The 23,542-nt window shown below is 38.8% G+C and overlaps 2 protein-coding genes and 1 pseudogene across 3 annotated transcripts; all 3 read right to left on the reverse strand.

Annotated features, from left to right (window-relative positions):
- Positions 1-2,062: 2,062 nt before the first annotated feature.
- Positions 2,063-3,912, reverse strand: LOC117632018 (E3 ubiquitin-protein ligase APD2-like). Of its 2 annotated transcripts, XM_034365383.1 has the most exons (5): positions 3,582-3,912; positions 3,159-3,295; positions 2,996-3,065; positions 2,582-2,906; positions 2,063-2,490 (listed from the first exon to the last, which is right to left on the reverse strand). In XM_034365383.1, exons 2-5 carry the CDS (start codon positions 3,243-3,245, stop codon positions 2,406-2,408), a joined length of 567 nt encoding a protein of 188 aa, XP_034221274.1. In that variant the 5' UTR covers positions 3,246-3,295; positions 3,582-3,912; the 3' UTR covers positions 2,063-2,405. The 2 variants fall into 2 exon arrangements, with proteins under 2 accessions (XP_034221274.1, XP_034221275.1); XM_034365384.1 differs by lacking the exon at positions 3,582-3,912 and having other exon boundaries at positions 3,049-3,065; positions 3,159-3,273.
- Positions 3,913-9,744: 5,832 nt separating this feature from the next.
- On the reverse strand, positions 9,745-13,179 carry LOC117630458 (annotated as a pseudogene).
- A 5,706-nt stretch (positions 13,180-18,885) lies between these two features.
- Positions 18,886-21,510, reverse strand: LOC117632767 (probable indole-3-acetic acid-amido synthetase GH3.1). Its single transcript, XM_034366333.1, has 3 exons — positions 21,117-21,510; positions 20,899-21,000; positions 18,886-20,687 (listed from the first exon to the last, which is right to left on the reverse strand). The coding sequence occupies exons 1-3, from the start codon at positions 21,434-21,436 to the stop codon at positions 19,310-19,312; spliced, it is 1,800 nt and encodes a 599-aa protein (XP_034222224.1). The 5' UTR covers positions 21,437-21,510; the 3' UTR covers positions 18,886-19,309.
- Positions 21,511-23,542: the final 2,032 nt, after the last annotated feature.

Below are 23,542 nucleotides of genomic sequence, written 5' to 3' on the forward strand. Positions count from 1 at the left end.
ATATTTTCTGATGTAATCCTTTTATTTTATTTTTTTTATAATTTCAATGTTGCTCCTTATACCTTGAATCGGGTAACTGTAATTTATGTGATAATTATAGAAAAGAATTGTTTATGACCATAATTAATTAACAAATTAAGTGCTTATGACCATAACGATATTGGTATATTAATTACGTTGCCTTTTTTTTTTCTAATTGTTTTAATTGCATCCATGAATTCTATTAATTGTATATTGTCTTTCTTTTTTTCCTTCTTTTAACCCAAAAATATTGTTGGCTTTCTTTCTTATTCTTTACGACCTCTTTATTAGGTAAATTGAAGAAACCAAACAAAATGTATATTCAAAATTACAAAATACCTATATGTCAGGTAGATTATATATTATCTCATACTTCCCGGATAATCAGGTACAATCCTATATTTACCTAGTAATTTATGTAAATAATCTCACATTTACCTAGTAATTATGTACATACTCTTATATTCACCTAGTAACCGTGTAGATTAGAAAATTATACCCATATATATATACATATATTAATATGAAGCACTAGCTTATAGTGCCTATATATCAGGTACATAAAACGTCACCAATAGATCTCTTGTTTATCTTGTTTTTCTCAAGTTTTTAATTTGTTGCTATGCTTACACGCCACGAATCAACTTGATAAGTATTAAATATATTGTGTTTTCAATATTTGGGTGTTTACCTAATGCGTAGGTACATAATTTTATGTGGGTGTTTGTCTCATCAATTAGTATAATATGTGGGTCTTTACATTTATTGATTACATTGTATTTTATTATCCATATATTAGGTAAATATTCACAAGAAAATCATTCAAATCTTAAATTATACAATTCAATTACAATAAAATAATGCATTAAATTTGAATTTTCAATGTTCCAAAAGGTAAAATCTACACACAAAAAAAAAAATAAAAAAAAATCAAAGGTCCTGCATCTAAAACCAAAACAACGAGTTCTTAATCTAATGACAATTAATCATTTTGAACCTAAATCTAAGAAGCCCTTAGAATTACTCAATGATTAGTTGATACAACTTCACTTGCCACTTCATTTGTCTCATCATTTGTCTCATCTCATCATCTAGTATTCATTCAACGTATGTTAATCAACATCTGTCTAATTATAAATCTATATAGATTTGTTGAGAGCATTGACTCAATGTACGTTTTTAAATTCTTTGTTACACTCTGTAATGATGATTTTTTTTTCTTTCACAAAATATAGAAAATGTCTGAGTTGACATCAAATAGAGCCGGACCTTAACTCGTTCATCTAATGGATCTAAGTTGGCCCATTTCCGACCCGAAATGTTTAGATGACCTAGGCATGCACCCACAATAACATTTTTGTTCTTCATCCTAGCCTATTGGCTAGTGGCTAAAAGTTACCAACAAAAAGGTGAGAGGAGATATACATTCTTCTGTCACATCTATCTGTCATTTTTTCTTCGTGGAACCAACAGCAGCCTTTTACCCCTTTCCCTTTCAAATCAATGACTTGGCTTCAATGCCGAAGGAAAGGTAGATTGTGTGGAGAGAAGAGGCTGCAAGTTGCAACTTTGCTTAAATACAGTTACAAGCTATGATGTCTTGAGATCCCTTTCTCAGAACTTCATTGTGATATTTTTCTTTTACATTTTATTTCTTTATTTTTTTGGGTTTTTGTTCATAATTGCTTTGTGCTCCACTTTTTGCCAGGGACGTGACACATATCCTCTTATTAGGCTTTCAAATTAAGCTTACCGTATAATACAAGTAGCTATACCTGTCAAGGGTTGATTTATTCGTTCTATCTCTCTCATTACGTGTGCGTGATGGACCTAATCAAATGTTTCGTATAAGTTTTTATGTGTGTGGAGTTATCCGCAGTACAATCAATTGTGGAACTTCATAAACATTGGACTTGGACTTTAAATTGGTAGGATCGACTTAGGCCTATTGAAAAATAAAACAATGGGCCTAATTTATTGTGAATCTGGCTTAAGGCCCAAAAGATGTCATCTTTTTTATTTTTCTGAAAACTGATCGCACTAAGCAATGAAAATATAAATTATACATCAGTCATTTGAATTAATTTACAGTCCGAAGGACGGGGACATATCCCTCAATTTGTCCAGAAAAAAAAAATCTAAAAATTACAAGAAAAAGAAAAAAAGAAAAAAAACAGGGACATGTAATTAGTGCTCTCTCCAAGAGTAAAATGTCTGGTCACCTATAAGAAGAAAAAAAGAAGAAGAGGAAAATAGGAGGTTTAGTCTATGTAGCACGGACACCACGTTGATCATTAGACACAGGTGTCTGAGGAGTGTTCGAAGGTCCAACACTCCAACACTCCAACACTTGGGCTTAGTGGAGCATCCGTGTAACATAGGGTTTAGTCCTGTGCAGCAAATAACTTTCTAACTTTGCGAATGGATCTTCGGCATATTGGACATATTTTGCTCTCCCCATAAAAAATCCTGCAACATGTATTCTCTGTAAGATAACAAAATTCAACACAAAGCAACATGTTCTGAAACGTTTCTAAAGTTTTAGGCTAAGCACACACACCTCTGTGCACAGACGTAGCAGGTAGCACAATGTCCACAAGGAACCAAAAAACAATCCCTTTGCTCAGTGTAGCAGATCACACATATTTTCCCATCATACAAGTCCTCAGAGGAGCTTGTAATTGGGCCATTGCTACTATTACTGCTGCTGCAATTTCCGGATTCTATATCCCACTCGTCACATGTCCCGTATGTTACTGGCATCGTCTTTCCGGGTTGTAACGTGCTTGTTTCAGTACTTTCTCTTACATCCTCTATACCGCCCTCCTCACCATCGTACTCATTTATGTACTTCAATATCATGTATGCAACAATCACAAGCAATGCTGCATTAATATATGGTTGAAGCTGCATTAGTTTGCAGGCATAAGTTATTAACAAAAATTTTAATTTTAATTTTTCGACAAAATCTTACTTAGAATTCCAACATATGCAATCAAACGGGCTAGAAAGGTAAGCGTAACGCACCATTCCACCTGATCATCCTGTAATTGTACAAGGAGAAATCAAGATTGGTTTAAAAAGTTCATTATGCAGATACTATTGCATCAAGAAAATGAACATATGTAATGCATTACGTCATAGGTGGTACTCGTTAAATTGTATGATTGAGAGTTGATCGATTGAAGCTTCCGGTGCTTCAGTCCATCTATTATGGAACACATTCCTACAGCTCTGCTATGATGCTTCCTGTCGTTATAATAATTTTTTTCCCCTGCAGTATGAAAACAGAGATTTTAATGACATGCATCAATGTGTATGTGTGTTCCTAAATAAAAAGTAACAGACAATTTTAAGATCTGAGGCCTCAACCAACGTTAGAAGCTCATGAACCTATAAAATTAGTTTAGGTAACATGTAATGGGTGGGACAAGTCACAAGGGGAAAGATCTAAGTCAAATGTTCCTATAATTAAACACAAAAAAAGAAGAAAAAAACATGAGCAAAATGAAAATTTGAAAATTCATAGATATATATAAAAAGCTTTTTTTCTGCATTACCTCAAAAGACCTTGAATATAGACCCGAGTTCAACTCCGGCTTTCGCAGGATCCATGGAGAAACGCAGAGCACTTTGAGTACATTTCAGAAGGGAATGTCAATCTCCTCAGTTTTCATAGAGATCTCACTGACAAAATGTGAAGAAAAGTTGCTGCTCTGTGGATGCTAATAAGATGAAATACTTGTACATTTAAGAATATATTAGCAATGTGGGAATAATATGCACACAGCCTGTACCAAAAAAATTTGGTGGAAGCTAACAAGCCTTCACTTGAATGGCTTTGAACATGAGCAGCAGAAAGGTGGTCCCTAGAAGCCAGACCAGGTTGGAAAAGACACTGACTGAGTTGTGATGGGCACCAAAGATAGACTGGTAGTTGTTCATCTGGGCAATCTTCTTAACTAACCATCTTTTGAAAAAGTCTGGCGGGTAAGGGAAAATGCAAGACTTTCTGTGTGTCTTGAATGGTAGGTTTGCCGTTTTTGGGTAGGAAGGTGAGCACCAAACTCCAATTTTGGAATTGGAACATGGTCCAACTTGAAAGTGAGATGAAACTACAAACTGCTTTGACCTTACTAATTTACTTTCAGTTAGTGTAATGGTAGGGTCAGTTTGGAAGGCCCAAAGACAATCATATAAAGCTGACCCAAATACATCAATAAACTCAAGGAAGGCCCAACTATGAAGCAAGAATGAAGCCTTAAGAAAATAAAATAAACACCAAGTACAAACCCAAATCAGAAGCCCAACAAAAAATTGAATTTGAAATTTAAAAATTGAAATTCTAGTACTGAAATCAGCCTAAGCAGAGATATCTTAAAATTGAAATCCTAGTACTGATTTTTTTAAAAAAAATTGATATCTTATTACATTATGGTTTAGGTCAATAATTATATATTAACCTCAAATGAGAAACCCTTAGGGCTCGTTTGATAATTATTTTATTTTTAGTTTTTAGTTTTTATTTTCTGTACTAAAGTATAGAGAAAATAAAGGGAGAATGAAAGTGAGAATGAGAGTGAAGATGAGATTGAGAGGAAAGATGAAAAAGGACAGAATGAGAGGGAGAAGTAACAAAAGTGAAAACCAAAACTAAAAACTGAAATCCATTTGAAATTGTTTTCACTTTTGTTTATACTTCATCCCATCATCCCCTCTCATCCTCATTCTCATTCTCATTCCCTTTCAAATTGACTCTCATTTTTCTTTAGAGCATAAAAAAAAATAATAATTAAAAAAATGAAATAAATTAGCATACCAGCCCTTAATTTGGTAATTGTAGATATATTAAATTTAAAATTGAAATGAATTATCATACCAGCCCCTTAATTTGGTAATTGTAGATATATTAAATTTTTTTTAAAAAAATATTCGAATTTGAAATATTTTCTAATGAAACGGACAAAAGTATCACTAAATCGACAGCAAATTGCACTGGTTTTGTCCTTAATGGATTTTGTACAGGTGGCCCTGCCACATAAAGTTCAAAAACCCAACAGAGGCTATGGGGGCCCAATATCCCATGCATGCATTGAGCAGTGGGGAGGCAACGACGGGTTTACTTTTGGCATGCATTGCATGCTTTGTTGTTAAAAGGCAGTATTTTCTTCTGCATGTTGTTCATCAAGTACACAAAAGTGATTGACAACAAATTCATCAAGCAGTCGATTCAGATGACCCCAAAAAACTGCCCCCATAATTGGCTTGGGATTATTGAGGAATATATCAGATATATGTATGCTTTCTAGCTGGAACTTATGTTTACTTTTGATAAAGAATTTAGAATCAATTATAAATATACACGAATTATAATATTGGTAGATTAGTAAAAGCTACGTGCACTAAAAATTTAAACGCTGAAGAGATCCATTTTTGATAAAGAATTTAGAGTCAATTATAAATATACACGAATTATAATATTGGTAGATTAGTAAAAGCCATGTGCACTAAAAATTTACACGCTGAAGAGATCCATCTTTTCGGGGTGGGCAGGCAGGATCCCTTTTTCTCTAGATGATTTATCAGACACTTTGCATTAGTTGCATTAGTGAAGCAAAATATAGAAATTAACAATTACAAAGTGTGATTAGATTGTTCGTTAAATGAGAGACAGTGGAGTTAAAGTTGGTAAAAGTGAGAAATGTGAATGTGAACAATTACGCATTTAGGTCCAAACCAAACCCTAAAATTTCTTCTTTTGAAAAGAAAGAAAGAAAAAAAGACCCTAAGATAAAACTGTGGGTTGTTACAGATGTGTCCCCATAGACACACACATTGCTTTCACCAAAGTGCGTCTTGTCTGGAAGTCTCAGCAACTTTGCACTGTTTTTTGACATAGATACTTGGCTTTCGTCAAATTTTGTTTTTTCTTTCTTCTGCTCCAAAACCTCAACCTCAAATTTGGTTGTCTATGTAATATATCCATGTTCAATGTCCTGTGAGTGATTGCACTTTAGTGTCGATCTATATTCAGAGTTTTCAATTTCTTTTTGTGAAAAAAAAAAAGGCAAATTCAACATAAAAGTCGACCAAACAGAACCCTCCTGGAAACTTCATGCATTGTACATTAGCATGAGGAAAAGGAGGGTTTAAAAAGAAAGAACAAACAATAAAGGTTGCAGTACGCTTGAAAGAAAAGCACCAAATCATATTAAAGATATGCAGCTTTAGCTAGCTTTGCTTAGATATATGCAGTTGTAATTTCTAGCCTTGTAAAAATAGATTTCAGTCTCTATAATTTACAGATTAATTAAATCCGTTACACGAGGCATTGCATATTATATAGCAGGGATAATAAGGAAACAATTATACTTGGTATCAGATATTAATTTACAGTACCATTGACAATGTCCTAGATAAGAAAAGTTGGTATTTGATATCAGCCAATCATTCTCGTAGGTAATATTTTTCTCTTTTGTATCTGATTAATTGTATTGTATGCACGTGACTAGAAATTTAGTAAAGATTGGGCCGCCCCTTGGCCAGGACAACTAGGGCCACTGCCCATGGCCCACAATTGAGAGGGGCACACAGAAATATATTAGTCTATACATATGCATATGCATATGCAAAAAAATAAAATAAAAATAAAATGTCGTCATAAAAAGATAAAGTAAAACTAAAAGTAAAGGGACATGAGTGATATTTATTGAGAGTCTTACTTGGTGGAATAAAACAATAATAAATAAAGGCATACACATATGCAAATAAATCTAGAAGCAAAGGGAGTCTACATTATTGTTTTCCCAAGAACCAGACAGAGACTCTTGAAATCAATCGAATTTTATTTTTATTCTCTCCGAAACTAAGTGAAAAACCAAAGCCATTTTGAGTTGGAAATTGATTGTTCTCTCTTAAATTGGGAGCACCAGCACCTGAGCAAAACATACAGAACCTAAAATACAGGTTTTATTGCTCTTTCTAAATTAAAATTATTAAAATCTTATTTGCGGACCATCATGGCTCAAGATAGTCTAAATGGACTAGCAATATTATGCATTGAAAGAGATATGTTGGAAAACATTAAATATGATAATATAATTAATGATTTTGCTTCTAAAACTAAAACAAGAAGACATTTTAAATGTTCTTTTGTGATTGGGATTTCATTGCTATTTTTATTTTGTAAGTGCATATGAAAGTGAAGCATGAGGACACATGCAAGTTAATTTATTGTTGAAGGTAATGTTTTTAATTGGGTACTCTTTTTCCTTCTTTTGAGGTTTTGTTTCCATTGGGTTTTCCTCAAACAAGGTTTTAATAAAGCCCAAAGTGTAAGATCCCACATCAACCAACGGAGAGGGGGTGATGTGCCTTATATGTGCACACCCGCATTCATCTAGCACGATGCCTTTTGGGAGTTCACTGGCTTCGGAGTCGTAGGAACTCCGAAGTTAAGCGAGTTGGGGGCTAGAGCAATCCTAGGATGGGTGACCCACCGGGAAGTTGCTCGTGATCTCCCAGAAACAAAACCGTGCGGGCAGAGAGGGGGGCCAAAAGCAAACAATATAGTGCTACGGCGGAGCCGATCCCGGGATGTGACAATTTGGTATCAGAGCCACTTTGCCGTGTGGTGCGAGTGTGCCGACGGGGACGTCGGGCCCTTAAGGGGGGTGGATTGTAAGATCCCACATCAACCAACGAAGAGGGGGTGATGTGCCTTATATGTGCACACCCGCATCCATCTAACAGGAGGCCTTTTGGGAGCTCACTGGCTTCGGAGTCGTAGGAACTCCGAAGTTAAGCGAGTTGAGGGCTAGATGACAGGACCCGATCCAAATTTCGCTTTGGAATCCGAGCCGGACCCTGTGCGTGTCCGACACCTGGCGAATGTCGGGCACAAATTACCTATTTTCCCTTCTAGTTACAAACTTAATTTCAAATTAGCTTTGACTTCTATCGAAAATTCGGCAGAGTCTCCCCTGTAATTTGTTCAATCCCAAAATTACACCTGTTAAAACGAGCATAAATATTTACACAACCAACTGCCAGCATACGTAAAAAATACAATTCAACAGTTCAGTTCTCAATCTAGGGCAAATATCAGAGCAATTACTAAGAATTTACAGAGGAGTTAATCCTTTTACAAAACAAAACTTCTACATCAAAGGAAAGGCGCGGAACACGGAAAAACGGCCCGGTTGTGGATTTCTGTGCACGTCTACAGCCTGGGGATGCAAAACATTTAAAAAAATGTGAGTGGACAAAAAATAAAGGTCTAGAAAATAGCATATGAACATACTAACCCCACTGTAAAAAGTTATGTTAAAAAAAAAAAACATGTATGTAAAAACTGAATATTTAATCTTCATTTGAATCATACTAAAATCAATGCATTCACACATTTATATACGTATATGCCAATCATAACCAAAGTCCATAAAATTCCCTTAACAGCATTGAAATCAATTGAAAACTACCACCTAGGTGTACCCCTTTAATTCCGTCAATTCCTGATATCCGTCAACACTCCTGGCAGGTCTTGGTGACACAAAGTCAACCCGAGCCGCAAACTGGCAGAATTCAAGGGACCGTAGTCAGCATGATCCGCATTCCTGGCTCTCACGGTCCGGGCGTCCCCGAAACTCATGAGGCAAATGTCAAGTGCAATGACAAAACTGAAGGCAAACTGGATGTCCGTGGACATCGTCATATCCGAAGGCAACATATACTGAAGGCAAACTGTTTATATAACTGGGTACATAAGGTGGCTTAAGAAAATATAAAATTTCTGATAGGTCTGATGAAAAACTGAATTTTTTGATTAAATCTATAACTCTGCTGCCCTTTTATCTGATATAAATCTCAATCTCTACTTTCCATATTTTTTTAGCATTTTAACTAGGCAACATATAAATAAAGATATTTAACTTCAACAAAACATGCTAGGAAAACCACAATCAATAAAACTTATTCAAGATCAAATAATGAAATTTATTTGCATAAAATCATTTATAAAAGAAAAGTCCACTCACTCCTGGTCCGAGCTAGCTAGACCTCCTGAAGGTCCATCTTGAGGGTCTACCTGGCCCCGGGTGCCTGGCTCGTCGGAAATGGTGGCCGGAGGAGGGAGATCGACGGCTGTGAAGATCGGACGACACCGGCCTCTTCTTCTCCATTTTTCGGCGAAATCACGGTGGCTGGAGGCGGGAGTCGGCTGTGGCTAGAAGAGGACGACGCCCCAGTCATTTTGGTACCGGCCCCATCCACAGCCGTGGCCGGTGGCAGGAGTTTCGAAGAGAGGAAGAAAAGCTATCGGAGAAGAAGGGAGCTCGTGGGAGAGAGAGAGAGAGAGAGAGAGAGAGAAATCTGATTTTATAAAATTCCATTTCTAAATAATTACGATTGTGCCACTGAGTTTCTTTTGACCATAACTCTCTCGTTACAACTTCGATTCGGGCCCACTACGTGTCTATGAACTCATTTCATCGTGCTCTCCGCAACGGTGTCTGTAGAATTGTCAAATCCCTTTCCGGTCAAACAGTCAACTTGTCGTTAATAAATTATTCCAAGGGCAAAATTATCTTTCCTCATAATAAATTACTAATTAAATATGAATTTTAGGTTTGGGTCATTACAACCTTTCCCCTTATAAAAATTTCATCCTTGAAATTTACGCACTTGTCACACGAAGAGGTGAAGGTACTGCTCCCGCATTTAGTCTTAGGGTTCCCATGTAGCCTCTTCCACAGTATGACTTCTCCATAAAACCTTTATAAGTGGAATCTCTCTCGGTCGTAACACTTGTGTCTTCCAATCCAAAATCTGAACTGGTTGCTTCAAATAAGTGAAATCAGCCTCCAATTCCACTGGTTGCTCCTCTAACACATGGGAAGGGTCGGAAATATACTTTTGGACCATGGAGATATAGAAAACATCAAGCAATCGTGCTAGATCCGCAGGCAAAGCAAGCCTGTAAGCTATTGGGCCCACACGCTCTATAATCTCATAGAGTTTGATATAGCGAGGACTTAGTTTCCCCCGCTTCCCAAATCTCACTACACCTTTCCAAGGTGATAATTTTAAGAATACCCAGTTACTACCCTCAACCTGAAGATTTTTCTTTTATTATCTGCATAACTCTTTTGTCGACCCTGGGCCACTTTGAGTCTTTCACTGATTAATTCAATATGTTTCTTTGTTCTCTACTAAACTTTCAGACACCACTAACCCATGCTCACCCACTTCATCCTTATACAAAGGTGTTCTATACTGTTTCCCATACAAGGCATCAAATGGAGACATCTTGATACTCGCCTGGTAGCTGTTATTATAAGCAAACTCCATAAGTGGCAACTTCTCATCCCAGTCACCTTGAATCTGCAGTATACAAGTCCTCAGCATACCTTCCAAAGTCTGAATCTTTCTCTCAGACTGACTATCTGTCTGGGGGTGAAATGCAGTATTAAACTGCAATTGGGTTCCAAAAGCTTCATTTAACTTGGTCCAAAAACGGGAGGTAAACCGTAGGTCTCGATCTGAAACAATGGATACTGGTACTCCATGAAGTCTCAGGATCACATCTGTGAAAATCTTAGCCAGTTTGTTCAAACTATAATTGGCTCTCACCGGCAGAAAATGAACGGACTTGGTGAGTCGATCCACGATTACCCACACTCCATCATGCTTACTCTGTGTTCAGGGAGGTTTGAACACAAAATTCATCGTAAGCCGCTCCCACTTCCATTCAGGAATCGGAAGTGGTTGCAATAGCCCAGATGGTTTCTATCACTCAGCTTTCACTTGTTGACGAATTAAGCACCTTCTGACATACTTTGCTATTTCTTTCTTCATATAAAGTCACCAGTAGTGCTCTCTCAGAGCATGATACATTTTTTTGTGCTTCCAGGGTGCATCGCAAACACTGACTCATGGGCCTCCTCAAGTATCTCCCTTTTTAAAACTTCATCATTAGGGACATATAACCTGTTACCTACCCTTAACGCTCCATTATTTCTTACAGAACAATATGTTCTGTGGTCATTTGCAACCTCCACTCGCAGCGTGCAAATCAAAGGATCCTGGGATTGAGCTGCGAGTATTCGTTCTACTGGCACTGGTATTACCTGGAGAGTGGCTAACAATGCTTCCTGATTATCCGTATCTAGCCCAACTCTGAGCTTCCTCAGTTCTATCGTCAATGGTAAATATCTCCCTCGAGGATAAGCTACAGATCCTGAAGATTTCCTACTGAGTGCATCTGCAACAACAATAGCTCTTCCTGGGTGATGCTCGATAATACAGTCATAATCTTTTATCAACTCTAACCATCTTCTTTGCCTCAAGTTTAATTCCTTCTAGGTGAATAAATACTTTAAACTTTTGTGATCTGTAAAGATCTGACATGTTTTCCCATAAAGATAATGCTGCCAAATCTTAAGGCAAAAGCTACTGCAGCAAGTTCCAAATCATGAACAGGATAATTCAGCTCATGCTTCTTCAATTGTCTAGACGCATAAGCGATCACTCTATCATGCTGCATCAGTACACACCCAAGTCCTTGTTGAACTGCATCACTGTAGATCACGAAGTTCTCACTAACATCCGAAAGTGCTAAAACCGGAGCAGTGGTCAGCCTGGTCTTGAGTTCGATGAAACTCTCTTCACACTTATCTGACCACGCAAATTTAACTCATTTCCTTGTCAAATAGGTGAGAGGTGCCGCTATGGTGGAGAACCCTTCCACGAAGCGACGGTAATACCCGGCTAATCCAGGAATCTCCGTATCTCAGTAACACTGGTTGGCCGTAGCCAATTTACTACTGCTTCAATCTTTTGAAGATCAACATAAATGCCCTCTGTAGAGATCACGTGCCCCAAGAAACTCACTCTGTCAAACCAAAATTAACACTTGCTGAATTTGGCATCAAGTTGTCTCCTTCTTAGAGTTCTCAACACAATGTTTAACTGCTTCATATGTGCCTTCTGGCTCTTAGAATACACCAGAATGTCATCTATGCACACAATCACGAAGCGATCTCAGTAACGCCGAAACACTCTGTTCATGAGGTCCATAAATGCAGCTGGCGCATTCGTTAACCCAAATGGCATCACCAGGAACTCATAGTGCCCATACCTCGTTCGACACGCTGTTTTAGGCACATCCTCTTCTCTAACCCGTACTGATGATATCCAGACCTCAGGTCAATTCTAGAAAATACCTTGGCACCCTTCAGCTGATTAAACAATTCATCAATACGAGGCATAACTTCATGTTGACATCCTTCTTCTTAACAAATAACACTGGAGCACCTCAAGGAGAGAAACTAGGTCGAATGAAACCCTTATCTACCAGCTCCTGCAACTGAGTCTTTAACTCCCTCAACTTTGCTGGTGCCATTCTGTACGGTGCCCGAGAAATAGGCTTTGTTCCTGGAGCGAGCTCAATAATGAACTCGATCTCCCGATGAGGAGGAATATCTTTCAATCTCAGCTCATTATCTCTGTATCAATTACATGTGCTATGTATCCTGAGCACCCTTTTCTGGGCAATCTACTGAGGCACGATGTCTGGCCAACCAATCCAACCCTAAGATGACATCCAAGTCAACCCTGTCGAAGGAGATTAAATCTATAATTACATCGGTGATGCAGGTGCTTCCTGCTGGGACATGTTTTACACTCTGTTCGTGGCCCTGGAACGTCCACTACGTCCCCTTGGCTGACTGCTGCCTGGACTGGCTACACTGGTGTGGGCTCCACCACTGGACGAAGCCTCCATAGACTGTGGTATCTCCTGAAATCTAACCTGCATACATGTCCCTGGAGTCGATGCAGCTGTGGTCTCTCTATTCTGCAGGAACAGCAGGCAATCCTTTCGAAAATGTCCCGACTATCCATAATAATAGCATCCAGTAGTGCCCTACTGGCAAGGCCAAGAATGATACCTACCCCACCTGGCACATTGGGGGCGACTCCTCCTGCCAGATCCTGACAGCAATTGTCTTCCAGTACCTCTAGCTGCACTAACCCAAGAGCGGTTTCCAGAACTACTAATTTGGTTGGAACCTCCGCTGAAACTAAATCCAGGTCTGTAACCTCCATAGCTGCGACTACTAGATGCTCCAGAACCGTAACTGCCTCTCTTAGATGATCCATGACTAGGACCACCTATGTCAAACTACTGCCTACGAAGTTCACCCCGTGGTCTGACCATCATCTGGCTGCTTTCAATCAACGAGGTAGACGTCACCACATCACCGAAGTTAGTTAACCGCTGACTGATCACAATATCTCGGATGGAGGCCTTTAACCCCATCGCGAAAATTTAACACTTCTTGATTTCATCCTCCACCAGTGGAAGACAATACTTAAACAGATCATGAAACTTTTTCTCGTACGCTAATACAGTCATTATCCCCTGTTCCAGCTATAAAAACTCTTGCATTTTCACATTCTGGTAGGCTTGTGGATAGTACTGACTGTCAAATGAGGCTCTAAATACTTGCCACGTAATGGTTAAAGGATCCTGGTATCTCCTCTTAACCGAGTCCCACCAATGTCTGGCATTTCTGATCAAGAAGAAGGTGGCCAGAGTTACCTTACGGTTCTGTGGAACGGCCATCACCTCCATGATCCGCTCCATCCTTTCAGTCCATTCCTCAGCTATTGCTGGGGTACCATCACCGTCAAAATCAGTGGCCCCAATCCTCTTTGCTTGATTAGCATATCCCAAGGAGGGATCTCTGGGCTGCCCAGTCCTGGCTAAAGTCTGAGCCAGCAATTTCAAAGCCTACCGGAAGTTAGGATCTCCCTGCATAGTAGGCACAGCAGGTACGGCTCTTGACGAGCCTCTAACAATAGACTACTCTACCGGTTCAGGTACCGGTGCAGGAACATGAACTTCCTCCTGCCCAAGCTGGGGATCCTATCCCCTTTGTCGGGACGACTGCCCAGTCCCTCTACAGACACCACCACGCTTAGGGCCCATCTGTACTGTCACGAGAAACGGATTTTCAGGAAAACGAGGATGCACAAGGTGCAAAGTCTACAGGAAGTGAAACCTAATGCTCTGATACCAAGTTGACAGGACCCGATCTAAATTACGCTTTGGAATCCGAGCCGGACCCTGTGCATGTCCGACATCTGGCGAATGTCGGTCACAAATGACCTATTTGCCCTTCTAGTTACAAACTTAATTTCAAATTAGCCTTGACTTCTACCGAAAATTCGGCAGAGTTTCCCCTGTAATTTGTTCAATCCCAAAATTACACCTGTCAAAACGAGCATAAATATTTACACACCAATTGCCAGCATACGTAAAAAATACAATTCAACAGTTCAGTTCTCAATCTAGGGCAAATATCAGAGCAATTACTAAGAATTTACAGAGGAGTTAATCTTTTTACAAAACAAAACTTCTACATCAAAGGAAAGGCGCAGAAGAAGGAAAAACGACCCGGTGGTGGATTTCTGTGCACGTCTACAGCCTGGGGGCGCAAAACATTCAAAAAAATATGAGTGGATAAAAAATAAAGGTCTAGAAAATAGCATATGAACATACTAACCTCACTGTAAAAAGTTATGTAAAAAAAAAAAAAAACAGGTATGTAAAAACTTAATATTTAATATTCATTTGAATCATACTAAAATCAATGCATTCACACATTTATATACGTATATGCCAATCATAACCAAGGTCCATAAAATTCCCTTAACAGTATTCAAATCAATTGAAAACTACCACCTAGGTGTACCCTTTTAATTCCGTCAATTCCTGATATCCGTCAATTCTCCTGGCAAGTCTCGGTGACACAAAGTCAACCCGAGCTGCAAACTGGTAGGATTCAGGGGACCGTAGTCAGCCTGATCCGCATTCTTGGCTCTCACGGTCCGGGCGTCCCCGAAACTAGTGAGGCAAATGTCAAGTGCACTGACAAAACTGAAGGCAAACTGAATGTCCGTGGACATCGTCATATCCGAAGGCAACATATACTGAAGGCAAACTGTTTCTATAACTGGGTACATAAGGTGGCTTAAGAAAATATAAAATTTCTGATAGGTCTGATGAAAAACTGAATTTTTTGATTAAATCTATAACTCTGCTGCCCTTTTATCTGATATAAATCTCAATCTCTACTTTCCATATCTTTTTAGCATTTTAACTAGGCAACATATAAATAAAGATATTTAACTTCAACAAAACATGCTAGGAAAACCACAATCAATAAAACTTATTCAAGATCAAATAATGAAATTTATTTGCATAAAATCATTTATAAAAGAAAAGTTCACTCACTCCTGGTCCGAGCTAGCTAGACCTCCTGAAGGTCCCTCCTGCGGGTCTGCCTGGCCCCGGGTGCCTGGCTCGTCGGAAATGGTGGCCGGAGGAGAGAGATCGACGGCTGTGAAGATCGGACGACACCGGCCGCTTCTTCTCCATTTTCCGGCGAAATCACGGTGGCTGGAGGCGGGAGTCGGCTGGGGCTGGAAGAGGATGATGCCCCGGTCATTTTGGTACCGGCCCCGTCCACAGCCGTGGTCAGTGGCCGGAGTTTCGAAGAGAGGAAGAGAAGCCGTCGGAGAAGAAGGGAGCTCACGGGCGAGAGAGAGAGAGAGAGAGAGAGAGAGAGAGAGAGAGAGAGAGAGAGAGAGAGAGAGAGAGAAATCTGATTTTTATAAAATTTCATTTCGAAGTAATTACGATTGTGCCACTGAGTTTCTTTTGACCATAACTCTCTCGTTACAACTCCGATTCGGGCCCACTACGTGTCTATGAACTCATTTCATCGTGCTCTATGCAACGGTATCTGTAGAATTGTCAAATTCCTTTCCGGTCAAAAAGTCAACTTTTCGTTAATAAATTATTCCAAGGGCAAAATTGTCTTTCCTCATAATAAATTACTAATTAAATATGAATTTTAGGTTTGGGTCATTACACTAGAGCAATCCCAGGATGGGTGACCCACTGGGAAGTTGCTCGTGAGCTCCCAGAAACAAAATCGTGCGGGCAGAGAGGGGGCCCCAAAGCGGACAATAGCGTGCTACGGCGAAGCCGATCCCGGGATGTGACACAAAGTGCTCTATATTATCGGTTTTTGTACTCTTATAATTGAAAAAAAAATTATTATGTATATATATAAAGCAAAATGCAGAAAATGGTGAAACATTCAAAATGCCAATGTCATTGGTTAATGCAAACATTAAGAATTGAAATTATTAATTAAATGAGGATAATATGGTAAATTCACATTTTCATATTAAAATTAAAAGAAAAATCAGATAATGGATTCTATTTTTATCGAACACAACTACCCATTATCTTTTTTAATTCTAAAATAAATTTAATTTTAAAAAAAAAAGCCCCTTACAAATGGGAAAGCGCGTGCAGAGAGACTAATTTGATATAAATTTAAAATTAAAATTATTTATTTAACATACATGTATGGTGTGAATTGATGCAATTGCTTTAGTTGCTTCAAATTGTATATACAATCACACTGCGAAAAATAAAATATAAACAGAAAATTAATTACTTGCTTAATTACACTAGAATTATTTTGAACCTAGCTAAGCTTCTATCACTTCCCCATCCAATCCCAATATATCACATAAATTAAATCTCGCAAGAAATTTACATCAGTTTTTGAGTGCATTCAAAGATTAATGACATCAAAAGGTCACAAATCAAGGCTCGGGATGAATTAAAGGCAATAATAATTAAGCCTGTGTGGCCGCCGACCACAACAATTTATCCTTTACTTGCGGCAGTCGATTGACACCTTTTGTTTCTTTTTATTCCACTACAGAGCAAGAGACACACTAATTAGTAACATGATGTTATAGTATTCTATTAGCTTTTGAATTTGAGTTTGCATACAACTTTTTGTACCGTTCGAACTGACAATCTAAGTTATCATCTTTTTAATATAAGCAAGACTCATTCATTCTTGTTGTCTTAATATAGAGAGCTTCGATGCAATGGTTAATAGCAGTTATTCCTGCACGCGAGGTCCTGTGTTTAAATTCCTCTTCTAATATCGCTTATATTATATAGAAGCTCAATGCCATTGTCAAATAAATGGTGCTACGAATTGCTTTAAGAGAAAGAGAGGTGTAGATAGCTATATAACTTTTTGCTTTATTAATGATGTAAAAATTATTAACTGACATAATACTTGACCAATATTCGTTGTTAAATAATGATAAGAAGTAAGTGTACATGAAACTGAAATCTAAACAAGAAGGCTGTCATGGCCTGCCACAAAGTCACCCCCGCCATAATCCACTGGCTAAAAGCCCTGCGATGTGCTTCCAAACAAGTACTTGAAACTCTGAAGTGATACCCTGCGAAACATGGACAATACTTTTTTAATTAGATTAGACAGAGAATGAATTAAATATAATGTGGTTAGGTATACTTAGACGCAACAGCAAGCATGTTTAAGTTTCATAAGTAAGAAGTCTTTCATCAACTAATGAGAAGTCAAAATAGTAATTAACAAATTTATCCTCTCTCTAGATCGATCACCTCACAGTCATCACTCACCCTTCTTCTACCCTCATGACATTATAGTCCGACCCTCATGTATCTTTGTCAAAGTTCAAATCAATCAAGCAAAGCCACATCTTGTTCATGTTCGATAAATCATGACAATATATTTGTCCAATCTGACTAAGAGACGTGAGAACGCTTCTCAAAGATGATTGGAGTTAAATAAGGAAAAAAAAAACACAAGATAGAGTCTTCTCACGATGCTTAAATAATCAGCATGGGCGTAGACAAATTAATTACATCAAACTCTTCTCAAGATGCTTAAATAAGAAACTCCAAAATATAGAATAATAGAAGATCAGAAATAACGTTTGTTAAGTGTTAATTACTAATGATGCACATGACAATGTCCTTTTTTCTAATAGAAATAAATGTAATTGTGGTGATGAACAACTAATTAAGCATTGCCACATCAATACAAGTGATATTAGGAGAAGGAGAATTGAACTTAAGACCTCAGATACAGAGTAATTCAAGCATCAAACTTGAAGTTCAGTTAATATCTAATTTCTATTTAGTATGTTAGTTTGAATCATTTCCAACACAACACGATCATTGACAAATTGAGCGGCATCGATCTTACCATGCTTGCTTGCGAGGCTACATTAGCTAGAGGGGATACAAGTCTCCATCATTGTAGCTGGAGGACACAACTTTAAGTACTCGATTTTATGATCATATACAAGTTGCATGTCGATTCTCTTGTTAATGCACTATTTTGGCCTTGATTTTCATAGGCAAGTTGCATGCTTATTAATATTTAAGTGGAGCGAGTTATATATTAATCTTGATTAATTAGATTTTTGGTTGACATTGCTCAATGTTGGACAAAACTTGGTGATATTTTTTGTTTTTTGAATACGGAAAACTTGGTGATATTGGGGTGCCGTGATATATTGTTTTTTTGCTAGAATAGGATCGCTGTGATTTTGTAAGAACACAAGTGAAAACCAATACTTAAATTAGTTTGATCTCTCAGAAATATGACAGTAATTTTGTTCCTTAATTAACCATTAGGGAGGGCTAGGGTTAGAGGTTGGGGATATTTATGTAATTTCCCCCCAAGTAGAGTATAAAATCATACGGCTGCCACATTCAGAATGTTAAAACATCGGCCCACACCTTTAATTTAGCATCCATATGTGAAAGTGCTCGTGATATGCTTCCAAGCAAAAGAGAAACCTAGTTGTTAATCACTGTCATATTAACTTGTAACTTACATAATCCCCACCTAATTATATCAAGATCGAGTTAACACAGAGGAATAGTTAGCACGTGCACTAAAATCCATGCAAGTAAATCCCACACACTTAAATTAAAATAAACAATTACACACGCATGAAGCATCACAACATTACATCAACACATTTGTACAAATTGTTGGCAGATATTTAAAAACAGGAGAGCATTACAACTCTCTGCAACGTCTCGTCCCTCAACTTCAAGAAAGCTGAGAATCGAAAGCAAAGAGACAAACGATACGGTGGACAAACGAACAAACATATCTATATATCAGTGACAATTACATATGGCACATAGATGCCCGCAGAATTACTTAGAACTTATTGCACAGATGCAGACCCACTAGGATTCAAAATAAAAGAAAACCACCCAAAGAAAAGACACTTTTAAAAGCTATAGCTAAGCTAGGATGATCAACAAAAGAGAAAGGGGCCCTGTCCTTTTAGAAATTTTTTCTTCTTCCCCATTTGTACTTATGTAGTACTACTGCACCTAACGACGTCGCTCTGGGGTCCAGTGCGGTGCACTTGGGCTAAAGTGCACCGAGACGACTCTTGAGTCCAGGAGTTCCATGATGGGTGAGAAGTTCACGCATCTTGGTGCCTTGTACTGGTTGATAGACGCACCTCTAGATATTGCATAGTCCATGAGTTCCTCAAATGTCCCGTTTTTCACCACCCTTATCTCAAGTGGTCCAATTGAATTGTCAGCCACTCTGCCTTGTCTGTACACCGAGTTCAACGATTCTTCCATGGCCAGACAACACTTGTCCAGAACCTCGTGACTCGGCGAATTATTCGCCGGGTCCTTCACAAGCAACTCCCAGTAAATCACATAATGTCCTGGGATTGTCTTGGTGTCAGCAAAGCTCGTGTACTCAACCACGCTCGTGTTGAACTCTCTCAGCAATACCGATGCGTTGTCGATGGCTTTCTGCAGCTCAGCCTCATCGGTCTTGTCCGAGTCAATGCTCAACAAGACGTTCTTCCTCCTCACAAACCTAAACTGAGGCGCTGCGTTGTGGAAGCCGGTGACCTCAAGAATGTCACCCACTCTGTAACGGCACAATCCGGCGTAGGTCGTTATCACCAGCTCGTACTCCTTCCCGACTTCCACGTCAGCAAGGTCGACAAGGCGGGGAGGGGAGTGTTTGGACAGAGGAGGAGCGGAAGGGTCGTGCGGGATGAACTCGAAGTAGGCCATGTTTGGCATAATTGTGTAAGATACCTCAGAAGGCTTACACATTGGCTTGAGGTTAAGCCCAAAGTAACATTCGGAGGAGGCGTACATAGTGCAAGCCAACGGCAAGCCATTGCTGTAGTAATCAAGGGTGGGGATGTACTGAGCCATTGCACCGGTGACGATCACATCCAGGTACTTTGTGTTTGGCCAAATCCTTGGGATTATGCCTTCCCAATTTTCTTCACAACACTCCTTTGTGATGAAACTGGACAGCTCCGGATCCGGTTTTAATGTCCCGGACATGGATTCGCGGAGAGAAGGGTCGGTGATTTTAGGGTTTAAGGTACCATTGTGGATGTCATGGGCTAATTGGCGCCAGTTCAATTGCAGGAACCGAATTGCTCTGAGTAAGCCGGAGGCAAACACCGCACCTACTCGGAGCACTTGGTGGCGCATGACGAGGCCACAAACCATTTGGGTGTACATGCTCTGGAATGAGTCTGCGCAGAGGATGGCCTCGTTGGGGCTGGTGTATTCGTTGTAGGGGTCATATGGCCTGGTCTTGAAGTGCTCACTCTTGTAGTAGCTTGTCAATACCGGACGTGCCACGAGCCCTCCCGGAGTCTTGCTCTCCGCCTTCACGAACAAGAAGTAGAGCCCCTTGCCCTTGTCCAGGTCCGGGACATAACTGTCACATTAAAACACAATTCAAACTCATCAGAAAGTAGTAAATCGCATTAATTAATGAACCCAAAATAAAGGAACTAATCATTTTGTGAAAAATAAAAGCGAGTCTTAGTTCAGGTGACAAGTGGAGCAGATCTCAAGTTCGATATTCTTTACAACAAAAAAAAAGAAACAAAGAAAAGTGGAGAAATTAGGAATGAAGAAAAGTTTACAGGTTCATCACTGGCATAAGCAAGCTGTATAGCAGCGTACGACGGTCCAACTCTTCATGAATTGTAGGCATTAGTTTTCTTTCACCAGCAGAAGTCCCAGAACTGCATGAAAATAAAAAGCATTAATTATTCTACCATACTAAAAAAAATTCCTAACAAACTTATTATGAGAAAGAGGAAAAAAAAAACACTTAAGTATATGGTATGTTTATAATTACCTGGTGAGGAACTCAGAGATGGGATGAGAGCTCAGGATGAGTGAGCGGTCACCATTAGCGATACGTTGGATCTCCGGCTGAAGATCCTCGTATGTAACAACTGGGACCTTGGACTTGAACGTGTCCCGATCGGTGGCACCGCCGAGGCCGAACCGCTTAAGATACTCGGTCTCTGCGTTGCGACCGAGTATCTCACTCAGAACCCTCTCCTGCACGTAGTCCGTGTTCCTGGTCGTCTCCTCTATGAACTGAAGGGCCTTGGCGTCCTTCTCACTGGCAGTTGGGGCCGGCGGGGACGATGTCACTGAATCGATGGCCATGATTGATTTGATCTCGCAAAATGTTACAACACAAAAGCAAAGCTTAAAAGAAATGAAACGAGAGAAAGGAAATGTGATGGATGTGGTCAGAGGTGTGGTGTTTTGGAGGGGTTTATATAGGGAGCTCGTGCTTGGTTTGTTTCTTGGTGCCACGTCACGTTCCACGCCACTGGGTGCCACGTGGACAGCCGGACCCATTGCTCCTTGGACGGACGCTGACGGATCCTAGTTGGTCAGAGCGGACATTGGAAATATTTTTGTCTGAGAGAGTGTTGGGTCAAGAGGGGGCAGGTGGGCCCACTACACGTCGAATAGCTATATGGAGGCCGACAGGTGGGGGCCCATTAACTATTCCAGCTCAGCAAAGGCGTTTGTCTGGGCCTACTCGTCAGCCGGACCACGCGGCCTTTTTTTGAGTGAGCTTGTTTGCTTCTTTGCAAACTATTAGCAGCCGGCTAAGTATATATATTGAGAGAGAGAGAGAGAGAGAGAGAGAGAGACGACGGCACAAAAGCAATGGCAATTGGTGTTGGAGATTAGGGAGAGAAAATTTGTTGTTGAATTTTAATTGGTATTATTATTTTCTTAATTAAGAGTTTGATTAAGATAATGATGTATTATGGGGCAGCAATCACGTGAACATGACCTTAATGATTTTTAATTTTTTTTGGTTGGGTTGGGAGAGGGTTTTTATTTCTACTTGTTATCAATGTCTGCTTAGGGTAGGCTTGTGGTAAGATTTTAATATGGGTTAATTAGGGGTAGGTGAGCTCTTTGCACTTTTTGTACGTCATGACAGTTGCATTACAACGACATTGTTTTCTTCGCTATCTTTTGGGAATGATTAAATTAAATCTTTCGAGTATAGTTAAATCTAGATAATCATATGTGAACATTTAGATTAGATTAATTAGTATTTTTTAATGATTAATTTACAATGACATCAAGGGAATCCTATGGAATATTGTTCATTTTTAAGAGTTACAAGGTTGTCATCTTGACATCACCATCAAATATATGTTTTTATGCTGAATGATTTCTAGTTTAACTTAAATTTTTTTTAAAAAAAGGATAATCCTCACAAAGGTTCATTTGAAATTGACGTTTCGAATAACTAAATCAATTTTTAACAAGAAACTGTTTTAAAAATATATATTTATATGTTCAAATAAGTATGAATCATCAATTGGTATATAAATAAAGAGATCGGATTATAGTTATGTGGAGGTACCTTTTAGTAAAAATCTCATTCCTGACTGGCGGATTGATGGACAGGGAGAATCTATTGGTGCCCTATGTGTGTAGGCACGTAAATGGTTGGACTTTTAGCGCTGCACCATATATATTAAGTGGTACTAAGAGCCTAGGCAGTGTTTGGTAAGTGTTGTGTGTGTAGGCATGTGTGAAGGTTTATGGTCGGACTTTTCAGCCGGCTACACCATAATAATTAATATAAGTAGTATTATTTAGAGTTTAAACAACATTTGATAATTTGGAGTCTCTTGTAGCTTAATATTTGGTATTTACATGCCAACGAGAAGTCTAGCCTAATAAAGAAGAGCTCTGACTTACAAATCAATGGACTAAACCTATCATATAAAATAATGAAAAAATATTTACACCATAATCAATGAGCGGTTTAAATAAATACAGAAGAAAAAAAGAAGAAGCATGGAAAGATCTATATACATTTATATGGAATTGACATGGAACATGTCACTTTTCATGGAACAATGCTTACACTGAATGAGCCAATAAGAACAAGAAGAATATAAAGTGACACACAATTATGTCGGAATAATGATATATTTGAGGCAAAAGGAAAAGACAACTTGGCAATTATAGTTTATTTGAAGGGTTAAAAAACAAAAAGAAAAGAAGAAAAATTCATAATCTGTTGCTCTCACGAAAGGTACTTAATACTTATTCAGTGAAAGGACCAAAACAAAAGCAAAAATGTATCAATTTCCAGCACTAATTAAATTAGGCTTTTGAGATTTCAATACCTAAATTCGGATAATACTTGTGCATGCAACAATATCCAGAAAGAGAAACTTAGAAAGAGAGCTTTGTGATGGCCAGATTGCGTGTAGAGCACCATCCTTC

Source organism: Prunus dulcis, chromosome 6 (genome assembly GCF_902201215.1).
Source record: "Prunus dulcis chromosome 6, ALMONDv2, whole genome shotgun sequence".
NCBI classification, from domain to species: Eukaryota; Viridiplantae; Streptophyta; class Magnoliopsida; order Rosales; family Rosaceae; genus Prunus; species Prunus dulcis.